Source organism: Phocoena sinus, chromosome 2, assembly GCF_008692025.1.
Source record: "Phocoena sinus isolate mPhoSin1 chromosome 2, mPhoSin1.pri, whole genome shotgun sequence".
Taxonomy (NCBI): Eukaryota; Metazoa; Chordata; class Mammalia; order Artiodactyla; family Phocoenidae; genus Phocoena; species Phocoena sinus.
In genome coordinates, this window is record NC_045764.1 from 93,883,283 (window position 1) to 93,908,037 (window position 24,755).

Here is a 24,755-nt window from a genome sequence, read left to right on the forward strand (position 1 = left end):
GTATATCAAAAAAGTCAGGAAGATAAAGAACCTATATGGTTATAAAGCTTTTATATTTTACTTGAAGTGGTAAAATATTAACTCTAAGGAGACTGTGAAAGGTTAGATATATGTATAATATACCCTAGAGCAACCACTAAAAAAGTAACAGACAAAAAGCCAATAAAATAAATTTAAATGAAAAAAAAATTCAAATAATCCAAAAGAAGACAGGAAAGGGGCAACAGATGAACAAAAGACAGAGAACAAACTGAAAACAAATAATAACAGATCTAAATCCCCCAAAATCGATAATTCCATTAAAATGTTCTAAGTATACCACATAAAAGATACTGCAGGAACTGAGAAAAACACAACACCCAACTCTTTAGCGTGTAAGAACCACTTTAAATATAAAAACATTGACAGGTTAAAAGCAAAAGGAGCAACCTGATTAAAAAATGGGCAGAAGACCTTAAAAGGCTTTTTTTCAAAGAGGAAATGCAGATGGCCAGAAGGCACATGAAAAGATGCTTAACATCACTAATCATCAGGGAAATGAAAATCAAAACCACAATGAGGTATCACCTCACACCTGTCAGAATGGCTATCATCAAAAAGAACACAAATCACAAATGTTGGCAAGGATGTGGAGAAAAGGGAACCCTTGTACACCATTGTAGGAATGTAGCTGCAGCCATTATGGAAAAGAGTATGGAGGTTTCTCAAAAAACTAAAAACAGGGCTTCCCTGGTGGCGCAGTGGTTGAGAGTCCGCCTGCCAATGCAGGGGACACGAGTTTGTGCCCCGGTCTGGGAGGATCCCACATGCCGCGGAGTGGCTGAGCCCGTGAGCAATGGCCGCTGAACCTGCGCGTCCGGAGCCCGTGCTCCACAATGAGAGAGGCCACAACAGTGAGAGGCCCGTGTACCCCAAAAAAAAAAAAAAAAAAAAAACTAAAAACAGAACTACCATATGACCCAGCAATTCCACTCCTGGGTATATATCCAAAAAAACCAAAAACACTAATTTGCAAAGATAAATGCACTCCAGTGTTCAGAATAGTGTTATTTTCAATTGCCAAGATATGGAAGCAACCTAAGTGTCCACCAACAGATGAATGGATAAACAAGATGTGGTATACATATACAGTGGAATACTACTCAGTCATAAAAAAGAACGAAATCTTGTCATTTGCAACAACATGGATGAACTTGGAGGGGATTATGCAAAGTGAAATAAGACAGAGACAGAGACAAATACTGTATGATATCACTTATATGTGGCATCTAAGAAATACAACAAACTAGTGAATAAAATAAAAAAGAAACAGACTCACAGATATAGAGAACTATTGGTTACCAGTGGGGAGAGGGAAGGGGGAGGGGCAACATAGGGGTAGGGAATTGGAAGGTACAAACTATTAGGTATAAAATAACCTACAAGGACATATTATACAACACAGGGAATACAGCCAATATTTTATAATATCTATAAATGGAGTATAACCTTTAAAAATTGTGAATCACTATATTGTATGCCCGTAACTTTTATAATACTGTACATCAACTATACTTCAACAAAAAGAACTCCCTTTGTTAAAAAGAAAAAAGTAAAAGGGAATTCACACAAAAACCTGTAATGTGAATGTTTATAGCAGCATTATTTCATAATTGCCAAAAAATAAAAACCTAAATGCCCAATAACTGAAGAATGGATAAACAAAATGTGGTATGTCCATAGAATGACATATTATTCAGCAATAAAAAGGAATGAAATACTGATATATGCCACAACTATGTTCATCTATGATGAACCCTGAAAACATGCTAAGTGAAAGAAGCCAGTCACAAAAGACCACATAATGTAGGATTCCATTTATGTGCAATGTCCAGAAGAGGCAAATGCAGAGAGAGAAAGCAGATTAGTGGTTGCCTGGAACTGGGGTGAGTGGGAATGGGGAGTGACTGCTAATAAGTATGGAATTCATTTTGGGGTGTTAAAAATGTTGTAAAATTAGATTGTGGGAATGGCTGCACAACTCTAAAACTGTTAAAAAAAAAAAAGTAAAGAAAGGAAAAAGATGTACCATGCAAACTAAAGAAAGTTGGACTGCCTATATCAATATCAGATTAAGCTGACTTCAGAACAAGTATGATCAGGGATAAAGATGAACATTATATAATCATAAAGGGATCAATTCTAAATGTGTATAAACCTAACAACAGAACTTCAAAATATATGTAGCAAGACTGATATGAGCTCAAAGAAGAAACATAAATTCACAATAAAAGAGGGAATTCCCTGGTAGTCCAGTGGTTAGGATTCTGCACTCTCATTGGTGAGGGCCCAGGTTCAATCCCTGGTCAGGGAACTAAGATCTCACAAGCCACGCGGCAAGAAAAACGAACAAACCACCAAACAAACAAAACACAATAAAAGAAACTTCGAAATTCCTCTCTCAGTAACTGATAGAGCAAGTAGACAGAAAATCAGCAAGGATACAGAAGACTAGAACAGATTACCAATCAACTTAACCTAAATGACATTTACGGAACATTTTACTCCAAAACAGCAGAAAAGACATATTTTTCAGGTATACACAAAACATTCACCATGATAGACCATATTCTGGGCCATAAAATGAACCTTAATAAATTCAAAAGAATTAAAATCATACGAATTATGTTCTCTGATCATAACGGAATTAAACTAGAAATCAGTAACAGGAAGATATCTGAAAAATCTCCGAACATGTCCTAATTAAACAATACACTTCTATATAACCCATGGATCAAAAGGAAGACATAAAGAAAATTAAAAAATATTTTGAACTGAATGAAGATGAAAACATAATATTATACCAAAATTTGTGGGATATGGCTAAAGCAGTGCTTAGACAGACATTTTTTATATTAGAAAAGAAAATTCTAGAAATCAGTGCTCTGTCACCTTAAATTAGAAAAAGAAGGGCAAGTTAAACCCAAAGCAAGCACAGAGAAGGAAATAATAAAGAGCAGAAATTAATAAAATTAAGAGAAGAATATCAATTAAGAGAAAAATTAATGGAACCAAAAGCTGATTCCCTAAAAAGATCAAGAGAAATCAATAAACTTCTACCCAGACTGACAGAGGAAAAAGAGAAGACCAATATCAGGATTATCAATATGAAAAACGAAAGAAGGGGGGTTACTACATAACCTACAGACATTAAAAGGATAATAAAGGAATACTATGAACAATTCTATGTCCATAAACTCATCACTTGGATGAAATGGAACAATTCCTTGAAAGACAAAAACTACCAAAGCCCACTAAAAGAAATCAAAGATCTAAATAAATGGAGAAATATACCTTGTTCATGCACAATATTCATCAAAATCCCAGGAAGCTGATTCTAGAATTTATACACAGAGTCAAAGGAACTAGAAGACTTAAAAAGAACAGTTAGAAGACATATTACCTGATTTCCAGACTTACTATAAAACTCCAGCAATCCAGATAGTGTGATATATACCAATGATAGATACAGAGATCAACAGAACAAAACAGAGTAACAGAGATAAACCTGTACAAATATGATCACTTGCTTTTTGACAAAGATGCAAAGGTAATTCAATGGAGAAAGTCTTTTCAACAAGTGGCACAGGAATAAATGGAGGCTCATATGCAAAATAAAAAAAAAAAACAGCCTTGATACCTTCTACAAAAATTAACTCAAAATGGATCACAGATTTAAATGTAAAAAGTAAACTATAAAACTTCAGGATAAAAACATAGGAGTGACCTCTGTGACCTTCAGCTAGATGGAATTCTTAGATATACCAAAAGCACGATCCATACAAGAAATAATTGTAAGTTAAACTTCTTCAAAATTAAAAACTTTGGTCTATAAAAAACACTCCCAGACTTAAGCTAGGAGAAAAGACTTACAAATCACTCATCTGACAAAAGGCTTGTATTCAGAATATATAAAGAACTCTTACAACTCAAATGCATTGTGCTAAATGAAAGCAGCCAGAATCAAGACTATATACTGTATGATTCCATTTATATGGCATTATGGAAAAGGTAAAACTATAGGGCTGGAGAACACATCAGTGGTTGCTAGAGGTTGGGATTGTGAGTAGGTGTGGACAACAAAGGGATAACGTGAGGGAATTCTATGGAGTGATGAAATTATTCTATATCTTGATTATGGTAATGGTTACATGTCTCTACTCACTTGTGAAAATGTATAGAACTGTACACCAAAGAGTACATTTTACAGAATGTTAAATATTTAAATATGTCTTTTAAAAAACTGAATAGTAATGAAGTTAACTTGCCAATCCATAGAGAGCACTTTATTCAGATGCAAAACGACTGTTACTAGTTTTAACGAGTTAAGACAAGCTCCAGAGAAGCAGTTTACCGGTGCTGGGACTGCAGTCTTTCCAGTGGTTCAGCCTTCTGTTGAATCCCTTCCTGAAATATCACATCTGCTTTCTTAAAGTTTTCTCTAGCTTCATATTCTTCAGCCCATGAGATATAGAATTGAGCAAGTGAAATGCCAATTCCTTGGTTATGTAAATAACTGTACATATCCAAAGGTTCATTGCATAAATGCCCCTGTAACAAATGAAAAGTGTTAGCAGTTAACCAATTTCTCTTCACTTACTGAGTGTCTATTATGTGCCAAACTATCACTGGAAATACTATATGTAGTTTCTGCACTGAAAAAAATATATCTATTATAATACAATGTTATAAGGAATATATTGGGAGGACCTAAAACATAGACAAAAGAGATTAATTTGTAAGAAAAAGAGATACGGAGGAAAGTCTTTAAGAAGGTGTGACATTTGAGTGTGGCGCTTAAGGAAGAATAGACTTACATAAGGTAGACAATGGAAAACGAAGGGCATTCTAGGCAGAGAAAATAGCATAAGCAAAGACACCGAAGACTAGAAATTTGTAGGGGTGTAGGCAAGACAGGAGTTTGGGAAAAAAAGGTCTGAACAGTCTTGAAAGTCAAGCTAATCAATTTTAAATATACTTGATAGTCAATGTTATATGTGTTGGGGTAGGAGAGCATAAGCAAAGAAATGACATGGTCAAATCTATATTTTAGAAGGGACCTTATAAGACCAGTTACAATGTAGATAATTCTAGTAGCAAGAAGGGGAGGAGAGAGGGATCATTAAAAATCCCACACCACTAACAGTTTTATGTATTTTCTTCAGTCTTTGTTTTTCCCTTAGGGAAAAAAAGGAACATATTTCATTTTACCCAGGATAAAAGGATTTTTGTCATTTTACAGTTTTAATCATAATTAAATGTTTTTATTCCATTTGATAGTGCATCATTCATTTTTCCATGCAGCTACTTACTCTTCATTATTATTATTATTTTTTTTTGCGTTACGTGGGCCTCTCACTGTTGTGGCCTCTCCCGTTGCGGAGCACAGGCTCCGGACGCGCAGGCTCAGCGGCCATGGCTCACGGGCCCAGCCGCTCCGCAACATGTGGGATCTTCCCAGACCGGGGCACGAACCCGCGTCTCCTGCATCGACAGGCGGACTCTCAACCACTGCGCCACCAGGGAAGCCCCATTATTATTTTTAAATGGGTGAAAAATGTTCCATCTAGTAGATCTTCCATCATTTAATTATTCCCCTATTTTTTTGATAAACCACTTCTAATTTTGCCTAATATAAATAATTGTATAATAAATATCCTTAAGCATACTGCCTTTCACAATTTACATTATTCCCTTAAATTCCTATAAGTAGAACTATGTTAAAAAGTAAATTGCTTTCTAAGACGGTTTTACAAATTTAAAATGTTAGCAGTTATTCCCAAATATAATTTCACAGATAATACTTATTTTTAAAAGTTTCTCCTTTCATATAGAAAGTAGCATTTCAGTGTTCTAGTTAGGAGTTCTTTTACTACTGGGGAGGATAACATTTTCTCCTGTTCATTTACCATCTGTCTTCCTCAAAAAAGTAAACTCCACGAAAGCAGAAAACATTGCTATCTACTATAATCAGGTCCCTACCCAGGGTCTGGTAGAAAAAGGCTGAAAAAATGAAATGCTCCATTTATATCTTTGACAGAAACAATTAGTATTTTATACTTTAATTTTGCAGTAATTTAGTAAATGCAGTTTTTCTGCTTATCCGAATTAGAGATGTTTTCCCATATGTGATGGTGTTTCAAGCAAAGTTGTAATTCTCAATCCGTTATCAGTATAAGATCCAGTCCTCGATATCTATTACTACATAAATAAAGCTTAAAATTGACTGCACTTCGTTAACGGCTTTCTGAATAGCTGTGGTACAGCATGGGATAGCCAATACATATCAGGTTATTCCAGACTGCTGAATGAGATCACCTAAGAAATAACATAAATATCAATAAAAGGATAAGATGGTGAGATTAATGGATTCAAAAGTTAAACATACCTTTTTGGTAACCTTAAAAAGCCAAATTAAAACAATTTTACACTTTTAACTAAAAATACTGGATATTTTCTAAGAACAAATTTTTCCTTAGCTCGATTGTAGTTATCCTTTATAAAAATAACTGGGGCTTTCCTGGTGGCCAATGAAGGAGACACGGGTTCGAGCCCTGGTCCGGGAAGATCCCACATGCCGCAGAGCAACTAAGCCCGTGTGCCACAACTACTGAGCCTGCATGCCACAACTACTGAAGCCCACGCGCCTAGAGCCCGTGCTCCACAGCAAGAGAAGCCATCACAATGAGAAGCCAGAGCGCTGCAACGAAGAGTAGCCCCCGCTGGCCGCAAGTAGAGAAAGCCGGCGTGCAGCAACGAAGACCCAACACAGCCAAAAATAAATAAAATAAAATAAATTTTTAAAAAAACAAAAAAACCCTCTGACTGCAGAAATCTTTCTGCAAATCAAAAGAGTACTGTGAGAAACCCACCTTTACTCCTCTTGACTAAGAAAGACAGCAAAATAGTTTCATATGGACCTTATTTTCCAGGTGCAAAGTTTAAATTACTGCTGATCACTCTAGGGCTGATAATTTGAATTTTACGGTTATCTAGACCAGTCCTTCTCAGATTACCTGTGGTGAAGGAGACAGTTGTGTGTGTGTGTGTGTGTGTGTGTGTGTGTGTGTGTGTGTTTAAAAGTTTCCATTCCATCGCTGATTTTTTTTCCCCATTGCATTCATCTATTGGTGTATCATAAATTACCACAAATTTAGTAGCATAAAACAATTCAAGTTTACTGTCTTACAGTTTTTTGAGTCAGGATCAGTTGGGTTCCCTGTTCAAGGTTTCACCACATTGAAATCAAGGTACTGACTGATATTTTTTAAAAATACAATAAAAAGAGAAGTTACCAGAAAAATGAGGATGTGCTTAGATGTTGTGCCAATGCTAAACTGTTAACAAAATGTCTAAATGCTTACTCTCAATTTTTGTACTTATCTTGAACAGTCTACAGACCATTCTTTCAGGAGTACTGGTTTAGACTATGTCTTTTACTCTATGATAATAACTGCTTTTCAGTCCAAGCACCAGGTTAACATAAGTGAACAGAGAAATTATTCCAATTGTTACTTTTAATAGCTCCAACTAAATATAGTCATAGAAACCTGGGATTAAAAGTCACTTTAGAGGTTTATTTAGTTCAACCTTCTAATAAATCACACATAAGAATATTATATAGAATAGAATGAAGAACAAAATCCATTAGCATACCACCAGGAACCACAGTCTCCATACTAACAAATCTGTTTAGAATTCTTTGTGTGCCATCCTTTGTTATAAATTCCCCTAACTACTATCCCTAAGGTAATTTCACCAACTTGTATAAGGATGCCAAGATATGTCAAATGTCCTGCAGAAATCAAGATAATGATATCTTCAGGATTCACCTAACTTCCTGTATTAGTAACTATTTGAAGTTTAATTTAAGTCCTCCCCAAGAGATATATTTTAGCCAGAAATCTTATTAATTTCCAGTGTCAGTATTTTATCATATTACAATGGTTGTAAATATTCCGTTATTTAGAATTATCTAATTACTTATTTTTAATAAATTTTTAATTTTTAAAAATGTATTTTTAATTTTAAAATATATTTTACTTAAATTTTTTAAATCCAATATCTAATTCTATCATCTAAAATTCTATTCTAAATATTTATCACTTGCTTTTTTTCTAATCTCTTTTAGGATAAAAGCAATGAAATTAATGTCTAAGAAACCCTGGCCATAATTTTTACAAAGACATTTTCATAAAAAAATCCTCAAGAGTGTTCTTAAAAGAACTACATGTCAAGTAAGATAGTACAAAGTGGTCAGGTCAGCTCAATATTTTTAATTGTAGCAACATACTAGGTGAAAGAAACCCAAAGACAGATGAAAAATAAACATCACTTTTTTTTTATGGTGAAGATTCAAAAGCTGGGAGAAAGGGATACCAGAATCACCTACAAAAGCTTTTCCCCAAACAATTGTATTACTGCCATGTGTTGGCTCCTACACATCCTCCCCCAGTACAGTTGCATGGCCCAATGGTGTTTAAAATCAATAAATAACCCACTCCTACAGAGAAATAAGACAGGCCTTATGATCACTTTTAAAGGGATAAAAAAACCTTATAGTAAAATCCACCTCTAAAGTAGAAACAATTTAACAAATATTGAATATTTATTAAATGTTTAGTATCTACTGAACAGCTCAGTTTTTTGGTGTACAAGATACCTCTAGAGAAAATCTCTTGGTTTAATATTTTAAACTCAGATGGCACTTGAGAAAGACTTACCAGCTTAAGCCAGAGACTAAGAAATCGAGGATCATTATAATATCGTTTTTCTCCTTGTAGCGCTTCTACAGCTCTTTCTAATAATGTTGACATATTACTCTCCTTCCCGCCCTGAGGATAGTTCTGCTCTGTCCAGTTAATATACCTGAATGAGAAGAGAGGAAAAGAATATTTTTCAAGTTTAACATTATCTTGCTCCAAGACCCATTCTGGACTTTTTAAAGCAGAAATATCTAATATACTGATATATTTACCAGTATATTTAGAGGTCCTCAATGACATGCCCTAAGCCTGTATACCTCAAACTTTTCCAAATATTGCTAACATATACCTGTGGGAAATAATGGGGATGGTGATAGACAGGTATAGCTCACAGTCACACCTCAGGAAGATACACTATGATTATTCTGCTTATCTGTGTCTGCAAAACATCCAGTTTGAGATGCATGGCCATAAGGACTCACCTGTTAAGTTTCTATGGCCCTTGTTAAATAAAAAGACTCACCTGTCCCAAACATCCAGAGGGTCATTTCCAGCATAAAATCGAATTTCAGATTCAAATGCCCTGAAATTTAAACAGAAAATGTGAGCATAAGCAATAGTGATAAAAGCCAAATGAACAAGTATCACCTTCATTTTTATTCATTATTAAGTGTTTAATATCAACCTACATAACTGCACTGGAGTTTGAGGGCTTATTAAACAGAAAGAAAAAGAATAGAAACAATCAGGATTCTGCCTGATAATATAACAGAAGAGATAAAATATACAGAAATTAGAGAAATTCCAAGACAACATACAGAAAAGAAGTATTACACAGCAGTTTAAATCTCTGGAACAAGACTCCCTAGGTTCCAATGCAGCTCCAGTAATCACTAGCTGAGTAACATTAGAAAAGCTATTTAAACTGTTTTCAGTTTCCTCATCTATAAAATGGGGATAATAATACTATCTATCTTATTAGGTTGACTAGTCTTAAGTGTAGTGTTTAGACATAGTAAGTACTCAATAAATGACAGCTATTATTTTATATGTATCTGATAGCACTGAAAAAAAACTAAACACACACACATACAGATATATATAGAAATAAGAATCTTAAAGAAAAATTCCATGGGTAACATTAGTCAGAGAAGAATTAAACCACATATAAATTGGAGGAATGCTTCAGAGAAAGTGTGAAATATGACTGTAAAGAGCTGGGAAAGCAGAGGGCTAAGACTAAGTTAAGACTGACCAGTTAGAATAGAGGGGAAGTATTGGGTAATAAACCACAATTTAGATAAATGCTTAATCAATAAAAACTGTATAAGGGGTTATGTTTGACATAAAGAATAGTCCCTGACACAAAGGAATTTATGCCCTAATAAGAAAGACAATACATAAATGAAAAATTAATAATACAGAGCAGTATATTACAATTGCCAAGAATGGATAGTAAAGGCTTTATGAAGTCAAAAGGAGGTATCATAGAAGCAATCTTAGAAGGTGGGACTCTGAAGGAACCATAAGATTTGAAAGAAAAAGGGAATTTTCCAAGAAAGAGGGAAATCAGTACTGAATAAAATTGTCAAAATGGGACAGTTAACCCAGAGGGAATTAAGCTATAACATAAAGTCAGTATTGGGAATAAATGCAGGTATCTGGAGAGGTAAGAAGGGAATGCTTTAAATGTAAATTTAAAGAGTTTGGATTCTACCTGTTCAAGCCACTAGTGGTTCTTCAATTGGGGAGTATCTTGAATATGGTAAGTAAAGATTTCAAAAAGACTAATCAGGTAACACTGAGACAGGCTGGGACCTGGGACCTTTTGCCGCAGTGCTGGCACCTGGACAAAAGTCTCCTTGTGCAACAGAATACAAAGAAACTATAAGGGACTAAAAATAACTGTGTACATTTGCAGTTGGGGCAAATTATGAACAAAAAGATCCAAAAAGACCCAAAACCCACCACTTCTGAGGTTTCAGGAACAAAAGCAGAGTACTGCTAATAATCCCTGCACACAGCACCACCAAGGGGGTGGGGCCGATCACCCAAGTCACCCCTCTGGCCCAACCCTTGGACCCACTCCTACCCTCACCCCATTTAAGAAACCAGCTCGCCCCAGCTCAGGGGAACCTGTTATTTGTTTTTGCTCCCTGCAGCACGAGTCCCAGTAAAGCCTTGCCTGAATTTCTGGTCTGGCCCCTTATCAATTTCTATTGATTAAAGAGTCCAAGAACCCTGGGTGGTAACAACACTATAAGAAAAGGAAAAATTAGAAAAGGGTACACAATTATGTAGCTAAGGTGACACAATTATGTACACTACTGATAAAAATCAGCAATCCTCCAAATTTATCTATGGATTCAATGCAATCTAACCCAAATCCCAGCAGTCTCTTTTCTAGAAAATGACAAGATGATTTTAAAATTTGGAAAGGCAAAGGACCAAGAATAGCCAAAACAATTTTGAAAAAGAACAACAAGAGTTGGAGAACTCACGCTACCTGATTCTAGTCTTTACTATATAAAGCTAATCAAGACAATATATAATTGGTGAAAAGAAAGACAATTAGATCAAAGGAACAGAATAGAGAGCTCAGAAATGATCCACACATATACAGTCAAATGATTTTTGACAAGAGCCCCAAAGCAATTCAATGGGGAAAGAAAAAAATAATCTCTTCAACAAATGGAGGCAGAACAACTAGATATTCACGTGGGGGTGGGGGTGGGGGTGGATGCAGAAGACCTTTTACTCCAACCTCACACCATACTCAAGGATAAATTTAAACATAAAAGCTAAAACAATAAAGTTAGAAGAAATCACAGGAGAATATCTCTTCACCTTTGGGGCAGGAAAAGATTTCCTAGAGAAGATACAAAACGCATTAAAAGAAAGACACTAATTAATTAAACTTCATCAAAATTAAAAACTTCTGGACTTCCCTGGTGGCACAGTGGTTAAGAATCCACCTGCCAATGCAGGGGACACGAGTTCGAGCTCTGCTCTGGGAAGATCCCACTTGCTGCGGAGCAACAAAGCCCCTGCGCCACAACTACTGAGCCTGTGCTCTAGAGCTCGCGAGCCACAACTACTGAGCCCACGCGCCTAGAGCCCGTGCTCTGCAACAAGAGAGGCCACTGCAATGAGAAGCCCACGCATCTCAACGAAGAGTAGTCCCCACTCTCTGCAACTAGAGAAAGTCCGCGTGCAGCAACAAAGACCAAATGCAGCCAAAAAAAAAAAATTAAAAACTTCTTCTTGTCATATGGTACTGACACAAAAACAGAAATATAGATCAGTGGAACAGGATAGAAAGCCCAGAGATAAACCCATGCACCTATGGTCAACTAATCTATGACAAAGGAAGCACAATGGGGAAAAGGATATACAATGGGGAAAAGACAGTCTCTTCAATAAGTGGTGCTGGGAAAACTGGACAGCTACATGTAAAAGAATGAAATTAGAATACTCCCTAACACCATACACAAAAATAAACTCCAAATGGATTAGAGACCTAAATGTAAGACTGGACACTATAAAACTCTTAGAGGAAAACATAGGAAGAACACTCTGACATAAATCACAGCAAGATCTTTTTTGATCCACCTCCTAGAGTAATGGAAATAAAAACAAAAATAAACAAATGGGACCTAATGAAACTTAAAAGCTTTTGCAAAGCAAAGAAAACTACAAACAAGATGAAAAGACAACCCTCAGAATGGGAAAAAATATTTGCAAACATATCAACGGACAAAGGATTAATCCCCAAAATATATAAACAGCTCATGCCGCTCAATATTAAAAAAACAAACAACCCAATCCAAAAATGGGCAGAAGACCTAAATAGACATTTCTCCAAAGAAGATATACAGATGGCCAAGAAGCACATGAAAAGCTGCTCAACATCACTAATTATTAGAGAAATGCAAACCAAAACTACAATGAGGTATCACCTCACACCAGTCAGAATGGGCATAATCAGAAAATCTACAAACAGTAAATGCTGGAGAGGGTGTGGAGAAAAGGGAACCCTCCTGCACTGTTGGTAGGAATGTAAATTGATACAGCCACTATGGAGAACAGTATGGAGGTTCCTTGAAAAACTAAAAATAGAACTACCATATGACCCAGCAATCCCACTACTGGGCATATACCCAGAGAAAACCATAATTCAAAAAGAGACATGCACCCCAATGTTCATTGCAGCACTATTTACAACAGTCAGGTCATGATAGCAACCTAAATGCCCATCAACAGACAAATGGATAAAGAAGATGTGGTACATATATACAATGGAATATTACTCAGCCAGAAAAAGGAACAAAATTGGGTCATTTGTAGAGGCGTGGATGGATCTAGACACTGTCATACAGAGTGAAGTAAGTCAGAAAGAGAAAAACAAATATCGTATATTAACACATATATGTGGAACCTAATAAAATGGTACAGATGAACCGGTTAGCAAGGCAGAAATAGAGACACAGGTGTAGAGAACAAACGTATGGACACCAAGGGGGGAAAGTGGTGGTGGGATGAGATTGGGATGGACATATATACACTAATATGTATGAAATGGATAACTAATAACCTGCTGTATAAAAAATAAATAAAATTCAAAAATTCAAAAATAAAACAAAAATAAAAAACTTTTGCTTGTCAAAAAATACCACCAAGAAAATAGATAGCCATGGACTGGGAGAAAATATTTGTAACACATATATTTGATAAGACTATATAAAGAACTCCTGCAATCCAATTTTAAAACTAGGCCAAATGTCTAAACAAATGCACCACAAAAGAAGATATATAAAAGGCCAACAAGCAAGTGAAAAAGTGCTCACCATCATTAGTCACCTGGGAGATGGGAAGCAAAACCATAATGAGATACTATTATACACCCACCAGAATGGTTAAAATGAAAATAAATGACCACATCAAATATGGGAGTGGATGTGGAGCAAATAGATCCTCATACATGGCTGATAGGAGTGTAAAGTGTTACAACCTCCTTGGAAAACCAGCAGTTTCTTAAAAAATTAAACATACATTTATTCTATGACCTAGCAATTCTATTCCGAGAGAAATGAAAATCTATGTCCTCAGAAAGCCTTATGCAAGAATGTCCATAGCAGCTTTATTCATAAAGCACATAATTGGAAAGAATCTACTTGTCCATCAACTGAATGGATAAACAAATGGAATACTACTCAGTAATAAAAAGGAAAAATCTACTGATACATGCAACATGAAAAAGGCTAAAAAACATACTGAAAGAAGTGTAGGATTCCATTTATATAAAATTCTAGAATAAACAAAAATAACCTATGGTGATAGAAATCTAATCACTGCTTGCTTCATGAGGGAGAGGAAGATTGATTAGGAAGGGGCATGAGAGAACTTTCTGAGGTAATAAAAATGTTCTGTGTCTTGAAATGTCTTAAAACTAACTAAAAATCTGAGCATTTCACTGCATGTAAATTATACTTTAAAAATAAAAATCACATGGGCTTCCCTGGTGGCGCAGTGGTTGGGAGTCTGCCTGCTGATGCAGGGGACACGGGTTCGTGCCCCAGTCCGGGAAGATTCCACATGCTGTGGAGCGGCTGGGCGCGTGAGCCATAGCCGCTGAGCCTGCGTGTCTGGAGCCTGTGCTCCACAACGGGACAGGCCACAACAGTGAGAGGCCCATGTACCGCAAAAAATAAATAAATAAATAAAAATTAAAAACCACAAATCCTTAGTAATTGACTAAATAAAATTAGAGTGAGAGGGCAGTGAGGTAAGATCATTTAGATGAGTTTTGGTACCATTAATCAAAATGGAGTAGAAAAAGATAAGTCATTTATGAGAGAAACGATTCAGTATTTAATATATTAGTATAACATTTATCTAATTATATGTTACAGGTAGATAAAAAGACATTTATTGATAGAAGGCAAGTAAGAGATGTAAATAGTAGTTAAACAATCCTGGAAAATTTGAATATGGAATGAGAACGGAGGACAAAGAACAGAGACTTAGATAAAATGCAGTAGGAAGCCAACAAGAAAAAAGGAAGAGTAGTTAGTGACGTGGAAAAACTAGCACAACGTCACAGAACCAAGAAGCTTTAAGAATAGAACACCATCTGTGAAACAAAACCATAAAATTCAATGCTTTTAAAGATCCAAAGAGATGAACAAGGATATTCATCACATTCTATCAAAGTTATGATAATTTGGGGACTTCCCTGGCCATCCTGTGGTTAAGACTCCGCGCGTACACTGCAGGGGTTGTGGGGTGGATCCCTGGTGGGAGAACTAACATCCCGCATGCCACGTGGCACGTCCAAAAAAATTAATAAAATAAATAAAGTATCTATAAAAAAATATGATAATTTGCCTATAATATCAGAAATTTGTCACGAGATTGATGGTAGAAACTGATACTTTACTTTTTTGAAAAAAGTATATTTATCAAAACATTTGTCAGAGGAGAGCAAGTTCCATAGGTCCATTTGAATGATGTAGTGGTATTTTTCAGCTTTTCATTATCCTGAGTTTGTTAAATTCAGTTTCTCCGAGGTTTACATTTTCTTTGGAGACCACTATTTCTTTCTGGCACATTCTCGAAAATACTTTCCTAGAAAGTTAATAATTGAGTATACATAAAAGATAGCAGATTCACTCTCCCTCAGTACTCAGAATCCAAAGAAGCAATTTCACTAACCGATTACTCTCAAAGAGTTCATTCTGTTTAGGGATTCAGAATGTCATAATACTTTTGTGAAATATTGTAAAATGATACTTGCTTTACTTATCAGTTCCCCCTGTATGAGAAATATTTCTATTGATACAAGAGTTTGGCTGCTCCACAATGAAATGAAATCCTATAGCTCTTGTTCTTAAGTGCACTTGAGGAGATCTTTAGATAGCTGTTGTGTGATGAGAAAGCAGGAGAGGAACAGATTCTCATCCTACCAGCTTTTGAAGAGTAGTTTAGTACTCCTCATGCCATACTGCACGGGTCCACACCCACATTACCTACCAAACTGGGGATAAATGATGACAGGTTGAGCCCCAACCATTCTACATACCTTTTCTGTTGCTGAAGAGTAGTGTTACAGGCAGATTCTTGCTGTGCCAGTGCTCCCTGAAGTGTGGACATGATCCGCCCCTGCCTTAAAGGTTGGACATTTTCTTTACTCAGCTCCCATTCATCTCCCTCCAAGGACATGACTTCACTGCGAAGAGGGAAACAAAAGTAAATCTCATACCAACACTGAGTTATTATAACACTAGATTATTGTAAATGTTTTCAGAAAAGTGATCGTGATCTTTGGGTTGAATATAGTGGGTTGGCACATTAGTAGTGTTATTATACTCCTAAGCTTCGGAGCCTTTCTGTGACATGGTTTCCAAGTTTACAGCTGTACTATTGCCTAATGGAAGAGAGAACATAGCTAGGGTATTGTGAACAATATTATAAGAAGAAAGTTTATGGCAGGAAGGAAAAAAGTATTATAAATTTGGCTAGGTAGACAAAAAGCAGTTCGATGCCTACACTGAATGCATCATCTAGTTTAATTTAAAATTAGCAACGTGTTTATCAGACTAACACCCCATGTTTCAACTGATGACTTAAAACTGAAGTTTATGTATACGGGTAGCCAAGAGCAGAAGCAGACAAAAATACAGCTTACTGGTCACAAATGGCTCCCCCAATTCTACCAATTCTATGGGGGGAATCCCCAAAAGGTTTTTGGAGGTAATCACTACAAAGGGTATGCACTCTGAACTTCAGAGCTCTGCAATGGTCGAAGAGAAGCTTACTTCTGGCTGAGAGACACTATCTCTGGGTTTAAAACAGATAGGCACTATTCTTCAAAACAAAGTGAAAGTTATGTGAGACCTCAGTCTAGATGAGAGCTGAAAACTTCCTTCAAGAAAGTAAACTGTAAGTGATTAATAATAATTTAGGTTGTAACTACTCATATCTTTTTAACTATCTTGTGTGAATCCTGTAAATGTAAGGGCCATGTCATTTATTTTTATTTTCTCATGCTCTAATATAGTATCTAACCCTAGTTAGCACTGAATAAATATTTCCTAAGTTCATCTAAATTTCTTCTCCTGCTCTTAAAATAGCAATTAAACTATCTCTATTTTTTTTTTTTTTTTTTTGTGGTACGCGGGCCTCTCACTGCTGTGGCCTCTCCCGTTGCGGAGCACAGTCTCCGGATGCGCAGGCTCAGCGGCCATGGCTCACGGGCCCAGCCACTCCGCAGCATGTGGGATCTTCCCGGACCGGGGCACGAACCCGTGTCCTCTGCATCGGCAGGCGGACTCTCAACCACTGTGCCACCAGGGAAGCCCATTATCTCTATTAAATAGTATCCAAAACTGAGCTGGATTACTTCCTCCATCCCTCCTCCTCCTCCTCTTGCCTCCTCAAAGACCTGGTCCTTCCCTCATCTCAAATAAATGGCAATTTCATTTTTCCAGTTGCTCAAGTCAAAATTCTTAATGCTAACCTTGACACTCCACTCACCCACCACCCACCCCGCCAGTCACTCAGCGAGTCCTGTTGGTTCTACCTTCAAAACATATCCAGAAATTAATCTCTTCTCACCATCTCCACTGTCTCCAGCCTGGCTCAGGCCACCACCTTCTCTTGCCTGGAATATTTCAATAACCTCTAAACCGGTCTCCCTGCTTCCACCCTTTTCTACCTTTAGTCTTTTCAACATTGCAGCCAAAGTGATCCCATTTAAACACATGTCAGATCATGTCTCTCCTCTGCTCAAAACCTTCCAATAACTTTCAACTACAGAGTAAAAGCCAAGTCCTTACAATGCCTGCATCCTCACCTTTTTTACTTCGCTTCCTTTTACTCTGGTTCATTCTGCTCCAGATACTGGCCCAGTGCGCCTCCCTCCTGCAACTCTCACCCACCAGCCTTTGTACTTCCCCGCCCCCGCCCCCAGATCTATGCAGGACTAGCTCTTGAGTTTCCTTCAAGTCTTGACCCAAATGACACCTTCTCAGTGAGGCCCTCAGTTCAAAACTATCGAAAATTGCACCCCCCCAAATGTTTTATTTATTTATTTTTTTAGTACCGACCACCATCTAACTTTTAGTTTATTTATCTTGTTTATTGTCTGTTGCCCCTACCCTCATCCCACCCCAGAACTTAAGCTTCAGGAGGGTAGGAGTAAGAGCTTATATATGTATAAATAAGGAAGAGCAGCCAGCATGCAGACAAGGGCTTTTTAGATTTCTAACTATGCTACTAGCTTAATGCTAGCACCCACCATGTGCTGAGCACTTACTTGGAGGCAGTTACTTTACAGCTACTCTTAATTCTCCCAGAACCCGGCATGGTAGCGTTAACAGCAGCGTTTTCCATATTAAGACGTGTCCAAGGTCAAAGAGCTAGCAAACGTCTGGGCTGAGATACCAACACAGAACACACGACAAATTCCAAGCTCTTTGGACCCCTGGCGTCCCACAGCCTCCTTGGCTTTGAAGCAGGATGCAGCATGATTTTCACGCGCCCTCACCCCACTGAGGTCGGTGCTAACCCTGCTCTGCGCTTTCACCTCCACCGCTTGCGTCCGACTCCAGCAGGGAGGAGGATCCGGCCGGGCCTGCTCTTCTCCTGACCGTGCCGGTGCTCTCCTGGGCTGCTCTGAGCGAAGCCTCTGTCACCTGCCAGGCACCCGCGGGGCTCGCAGGCCCAGCTCCCGACCGCCCTTCTCCGGTACCTACCTCGGAGCACCCCTTTCCTTCTGCATCGCCGCCATCCTGCATTCCCGGCTCAGGGCCTCGTCCTGCCGAGGGCCTTTCTTCAGGGCTGCAGACCGCCTGGGCGTCCTTCTGCAACCTGCCCTTCGACGTACTGAAGCGACCGGAGGGCGCTCCCGAAAAAACCACGCACCTGACTCCCTCGCGAACCAGCCACCTCAAGCTCTCACGTCCAGCCGCCAAGTTTCAAATTTAACGGTCCCGCGCCGACAACGTGCTACGCCCCTCCGCTCCTCCGCGCTCGCGCCTCCCACACAAGGAATTCTGGGACTTGTAGTTTATCCCAGGTTTAGGCCACGCTGTCGCGGTGCATAGTGGGAGTGGTAGTTTCCGGGGGACTGTGGCTGTCCAGGTGTAAATTCTCTCCAGGTGCTCTCTGCGTCCAGGCTCTAGAGCTAATCTTTGAGCCTAGCGAGGGACAATTTTAAGCACCAGGATTCTCTGATGTCATGAGCATAGTGAGATATCTTTGAGTGCTTGCGCTTGGCCTGACTTTTTTCTGGGGTGGCTGGCCAGGCTATGACCACCCGTCTGCCCCAAGTCTCACACATGTCCTGAGCTCTTAGGGCGGCTCTGACCCAGCTGTTTCCTGCCCCACCCTTGAACTGAGAAAAGCCGGATTCTAGTTCTGTAAGAATCATACCAAATGTGCAACCTTAGGCAAGCCACATAATCTCTCTGACCTTTGATTTTCCTCGTCTATAATGCGGTGATATTGCGTTGCTTTCTCTGCTGCATAGTCCCAGACAGAAAATGCAGCTATTCCACAGCTCCCTAGGTTTTACCTCTTTTCCCCTTCAGCAGACCAACCTCCACTGTTCTGATTTCCTAAGGAAGAAACTATGGTAGCCTCAGATGTAGCTGGGAAGCTGAACAAGCCCAGCTACACTGGAGTCCTGAAAGGCTCTCTAGAGCCCTTAATAGCTAAAGCACACCATGAATCTCTGAGGGAGGGGGTGTACTCCATCTTCTAATGCTGCTCTAACAAACTACCATAAACATAGCAGCTTAAAACATCACAAATTTATTACTTTGCAATTTGGTAAGTCAGAAATTAGACTCGAGTTTCACACTAAACAAGGTGTTGGCAGGACTTTGTTTCTGGAAGCCCTTCAGGAGAATTTGTTTCTTTTTTTCCAGTTTTTAGAAACATTCATGGGTATTCTTTAGCTTGTGTCCCCCATCCTCCATCTTCAAAGCCAACAGCATAGCATCTCTCTGACCCAGTGACTGTCATCACATCTCTTTCCCTGACCACAGTCAGGAAAATCTCTCTGCTTTGAAGGACTCATGTAATTATATTGGGCCCATCCATATAAAGTGTCTCAGGGTCCTGAACCTTAATCACACCTGCTAAGTTTCTTTCGTCATGTAAGTTGACATATTCACAGGTTCCGTGGGTTAGGCATGCACGTCTTTGGGGGCCATTATTCTGCCTGCCACAGGGAGTGCTAAAATATGTTGGCATCTCTAAACTTATTTGACCATAAACCTTTTCACACATCTTTCAGAACAGATTTGGAGCTCTTTGTGTTTTAACAGTAGGTCCCAGGAGAAGAAAATTCATAACGGAATAAATCTTAATGGTGGAATTTCAGGTACAGTGGGAACTGGTAGCTGTTGGGGACTCTCATTTTCACCCATTTATATGCAAAGCCATACCTATGTGCATCAGTGGCTGTTAGAGGGATTTAGGTGTCAAAATCTATGATCTCTTGCTTGGTCTTGTGGAGATATGTGTGTTCTTGATTGTCAAAGGCTGATTTTCCCCAACTTTGCCTTCATGGGTTATGCAAAGTCCTACGTTAGCAGGCTAAACGCTACAAAGATGAAAACCTCTGGGTCTCCAGGGAACCCTTGGACGAACTGCTTGTTTACTGTGCAACCACAGGAAGAGAGAGGGACTATCTGGGGGTGGGAGGAAGGTCAAGAGAGACTGAATGAGGGTGTGTGTGTTCAGGGCCTGAAGGAGACCACATCTGGCAAAGCAGCATCACCAAGCTGGCCTTTACCCCAGCAACAGATCAGCCAATCAGAGCAGCAGCTGCGTCTTTTATTTACCAGTGATGAGGTAGAAGAACCAATGAGAAGGAGGCATAATAATCCAAACCATCTTGTGTTGCCAAGAGGAAGGGAGGTGAAGGGTGAAAAGATGCATTAGTCCCAAGGCTGGAGGCTACTGGCTGCTGCCTAGTTGCATCTCACAGTAGCTGTTATTACAGGGTATTAGGGAATCTCCTAGGAGCTGGGTCTCTCTCCAGTTCCATGGAAACTTCTTTCTGAACTCTGTGTTTGCTTTTCTGCAGAACCACCCTACTTTTCATGGGTCTTCTCAAATCATTGGAAATTGCCTGACCCAGAATTTCCACACTGATATATGTAAAAAATATACATACTGAACAAGAAGATATCAGTTATCAACTTTTCTGCATCTGGCAGAAAAGGACCAAAAGGTCAGAATGGACCACAAGCTGAGAACAGAAGCAGTCATATGGCAGGGCTGTTAAGATACAAGTTAAGATGTAGAGCTAAATAAGCTATGTTGCTAATAAGAAGTACAAAATTAGGCTCTTTTGCCCTGGAATTAGCCTGACCAGAGTTTTGTGCTCCAGGAAGGTCTTGGAGAATCTAGAAGGTTCCCAAATATTCATCATTGTGCTCAATTTGCACATGAGCTGATTCAGCCTCAAGGAAGTAAAGTGTTGATGAGAGTCAGCTATTAAGGAAGAACAGAGTAGGATCTGAATGCTGCCAGCTTCTTACTTCAAGCCCAGTACTCTGGGCGCCACAAACCTAAGCTCTAAATTAAGGGATTCAACCTTAATTTATGTTTAATTCATTCAACCCAAGTTTATGTTTAATAAACGTCAGCTTCTGGGTGCCAAATTCTGGGGGAGGAAACCAGCATCGTACGGAGTGGGAGCCTCCACTTACCCTAACATGTTAGATATTTCCAAAAAACAGTGGGTGGGGCCCCTGGCAGGCAATTTTGTGTGCTTTTGAGGAATAAGAACAGTGGAACCGCGGACTTGGGGAGAACTGGAATGGGGAGGGCCACTTGATATCTGTCTTGAGCAGCGACCCTTCCTTGGCCTGGCCCCAAGGAGCCCTGGCCTTGTAGAGAGAGGGCTGGTAGGCAGAGGCTGTAGAAGTTGGTACTGTGTGATGCTGGGCTCCACCAGCACTGTCTTCATGCCCAGGTGCCAAGGGTACAGCCCAGCTCCAGCATCTCAAGTTCTGGCCGTTCTGAGAACACTGGGAGGCCACTCCCGGACCCGGTCATCAGCACCCTCACAGCAGGATGCAGCAGAGGGGACAGACCCTCCAGTGGCCTCAGAGGTAGAGGCCATCAGCCAGGAAGCTAGAGCAGGAAAGGAAGAGCATGGCAGATACTGGTTGGTTGCAGTGGGGAACGGACTGGTTTGTGAGCGCCAGAGCTCTGGAAAACACCCAGATGACCTGGGGGAGGCTTTGAAAGGGAGGCTGATTCAGGGCTGCATGTATAGTTGTTCAATTAATGCCACACCCAAGAGTGCCTGGCCAGAGGCATGGATGGAGACACTTTTTCCTGCTTCATTCGCTCAGAGTAGGCACTTTAAAAAATTCATCTGCCCGGAGGGGCCTCCTTTTCCTAATTCGCACAAAGCACTGTGTGTGCTAGCCATGACCCTGGGCCTGGAGATCCTACGGAAGAGCCAGTGGAATTTTCGTTACTCATGTTTATGTGGCTCCATGACATTGAGGCTTGAGGGATGAGTTATGTACTGGTCTGTCCTTATTCAAGGAGGTATTGATACCATGACAGGGGGACAACACCTGGGAGGGCACTTGGCAGAGCCAACCAATATGGGAAACTGACAGGAGGATGGAGTGTGTAGGCGTGGGTACCCCACCTCCCATTGCTTGTACACCTGGCAAGCTTCCTCGCTCCCTCTCTCAGACGTTGCCTCCTGGGGCCTGGTGCAGACCGTGGAAAGTTTGCTTCTGACATTCTGAGGGGCCCAGCTGTGGGAGACATTCTGCGGATCTGGGCTACGTGCTGCTTTTCCAAGAAATGGTCAGAGGTCAGAGGCCCCCAGGCTGAGACAGGATGAGATGAGTGGAAACAACTTAGTTTGGGAGCCAAGCATGGAAATGTTTGGACTGTACAGTGAGAAGTGGCCATGGCTAGATGTGAGGTGATTCAGGGAATTAAGTGAGGTGACAAGCTATCTGGCCTCTGCTGCCACCTCCACCTTTTCCCCTGAAAGCTGTCCTTTTTTGGTCCTTGCTTGGAGGTGTGGGTCCTCTCAGGACTGGTCAACATTCTTCCTTTCTTAAAACAATTCTGAGACTGAGGGCCAGTGGGAAACCTGAATTTGGGCCACTTCTAGAGCAACGTTAGAGGAACTCTTCACATCTCAGAATCCCAGGTTCACTCCTGGGCTTGAACATGCCAGTGATAAGAACCCCAGGCTCTTGAGCCAGATTAAAACCATACAAGCTTCCTTTCTCCACAGAGGTCTTCAGGACGTGTTGCCCCTGGGAAGTTGCAATGTCTTTCTTGCAACACAGGCTCCCAAACTGAAGGAGGGAGAAGAGAATCCAGGGACAGGCAGAGTTAGAAAAACATCATCTCTTAACAGCTAAAGACAATCTGATCCTCTTTCTGATTTTCTATCCAGCCCCTTTATAAGGAGTTAGAGAAGGCAGTGGGCATGCCAAGAAAAGTGGCAGGGACGTTTGCCAGCTGTGATTTCACCAGGGGACCTGTGATATTCGAAAGGCTGGCTTCTGCCAATTGGAAGACGTGTGTCTGGAACAGACAGACCCTGGGCATATATTACCTATGGTGGCTGTCATGGGGAGCACCCGGCCTCACAGTCAGGTATGAGAGAGGCTCAGGCCTCCCATCTGTGGGGGGCAGTTTCTTCCTCAGCTGCCAACAGATATTGGACCTGCTGGCTCCTCCGAGCAGCCAGAGGTTCTGCGTTCCTCCGTGTAAGAGCCTTGAGACAGGGTGTGGCAGTTCTGGCCCTTCAGTGAATTCCCAGGACCTGGCCCAAGGCAGGTGCTCAATCAACACTGGTTAACTGACTGACTGACAGAAGCAAACAAAAGAGAGGAGTTTTTTTTGCTTGCATGTGTGTTTGTTTTAACATCTTTATTGGAGTATAATTGCTTTACAATGGTGTGTTAGTTTCTGCTGTATAACAGAGTGAATCAGCTATACATATACATATATCCTCATATCTCCTCCTTCTTGTGTCTCCCTCCCACCCTCCCTATCCCACCCCTCTAGGTGGTCACAAAGCACCGAGCTGATCTCCCTGTGCTACGGGGCTGCTTCCCACTAGCTGTCTATTTTACATTTGGTGGTGTATATATGTCCATGCCACTCTCTCACTTCCTCTCAGCTTACCCTTCCCCCTCCCCACGCCCTCAAGTCCATTCTCTACTTCTGTGGCATGACCTTGGTAGACCAAGTACTCCAGGATGTCCTTCATTCACTCAACAAACACTTTATAAATATTTCATGTCAGGTGCTGTACCTGACAGGTATGGACACATTTTCATATAAATATGAAAAATAGCACAAGTCCTATGCTTGAAAAAACAATCTATAGCATGGCAGCTTATGAGCTAAAACCCAGCATGTGCCTAGAATTAGGGAAACTCAGAAGAGGATATAGTTCCTTCCTCTGCTGAGGGGCTGGGAGAAGGGGAGGTCAGAAAGAACTCCCCGAGAGGGGTGTTGGAAAATGAGTAGGAGATACTGGAAGGAGAGGAAGTGGCTTCTAGGCAGAAGGAACAGCACAGCTAATGTGCCTCCCTGAGAAAGAGAGAGTGTGCAGGTGTCTGAGGGGCCTGCAGGTAGTCATAACGGCAGGAGCTTAGGAGGGGTGTGCGGACCTGGCTGAGGATGCCCTCACTCACTGCACCTGGCAAATGGCAAGGTTGGAGGGCAAACCCAGCCCTTTCTGCTCCAGCCTAGGGCAGGCGTCCAGCTGCAGTCTGGAAGCTGGATCTCTTCCACAGAGCTCTCAGGTTTCCCAGCTACTGAGCCACCTATTTCCCCCGGCTCTGGGAAGGGCCTGAGAATCCCTCTCCCCCATCCCAGGTGAGAAGGGGACAGGGCAGGGCACAGAATGGGCACCTCGCCCACCTGGATGCCTTCCCTTCCTCACCTCAGACAGCTCAGACGGGCCTTTCGGATGCCCACCTGTTGTCATTTATTTGC

At 40.3% G+C, this 24,755-nt stretch overlaps 1 protein-coding gene and 1 non-coding gene across 4 annotated transcripts in view; one reads left to right on the forward strand and one right to left on the reverse strand.

The window, feature by feature from the left end:
* BUB1B (BUB1 mitotic checkpoint serine/threonine kinase B) overlaps positions 1-18,746 on the reverse strand; it is a 62,641-nt gene extending 43,895 nt beyond the window's left edge. For 2 of the 3 annotated variants that reach the window (XM_032624035.1, XM_032624034.1), the window contains exons 1-5: positions 18,500-18,746; positions 15,826-15,972; positions 9,268-9,327; positions 8,763-8,907; positions 4,394-4,590 (exon numbers count right to left, since the gene is read on the reverse strand). In XM_032624035.1, the coding sequence (XP_032479926.1) occupies positions 4,394-4,590; positions 8,763-8,907; positions 9,268-9,327; positions 15,826-15,972; positions 18,500-18,534 (584 nt within the window). In that variant the 5' untranslated portion in view covers positions 18,535-18,746. The remainder of the gene's footprint in view (positions 1-4,393; positions 4,591-8,762; positions 8,908-9,267; positions 9,328-15,825; positions 15,973-18,499) is intronic. The other variant, XM_032624037.1, reaches the window with a different exon arrangement.
* TRNAE-CUC lies at positions 2,281-2,353 on the forward strand. Its single transcript has one exon. It is a non-coding gene; the product is annotated as a tRNA-Glu (tRNA).
* Positions 18,747-24,755: the final 6,009 nt, after the last annotated feature.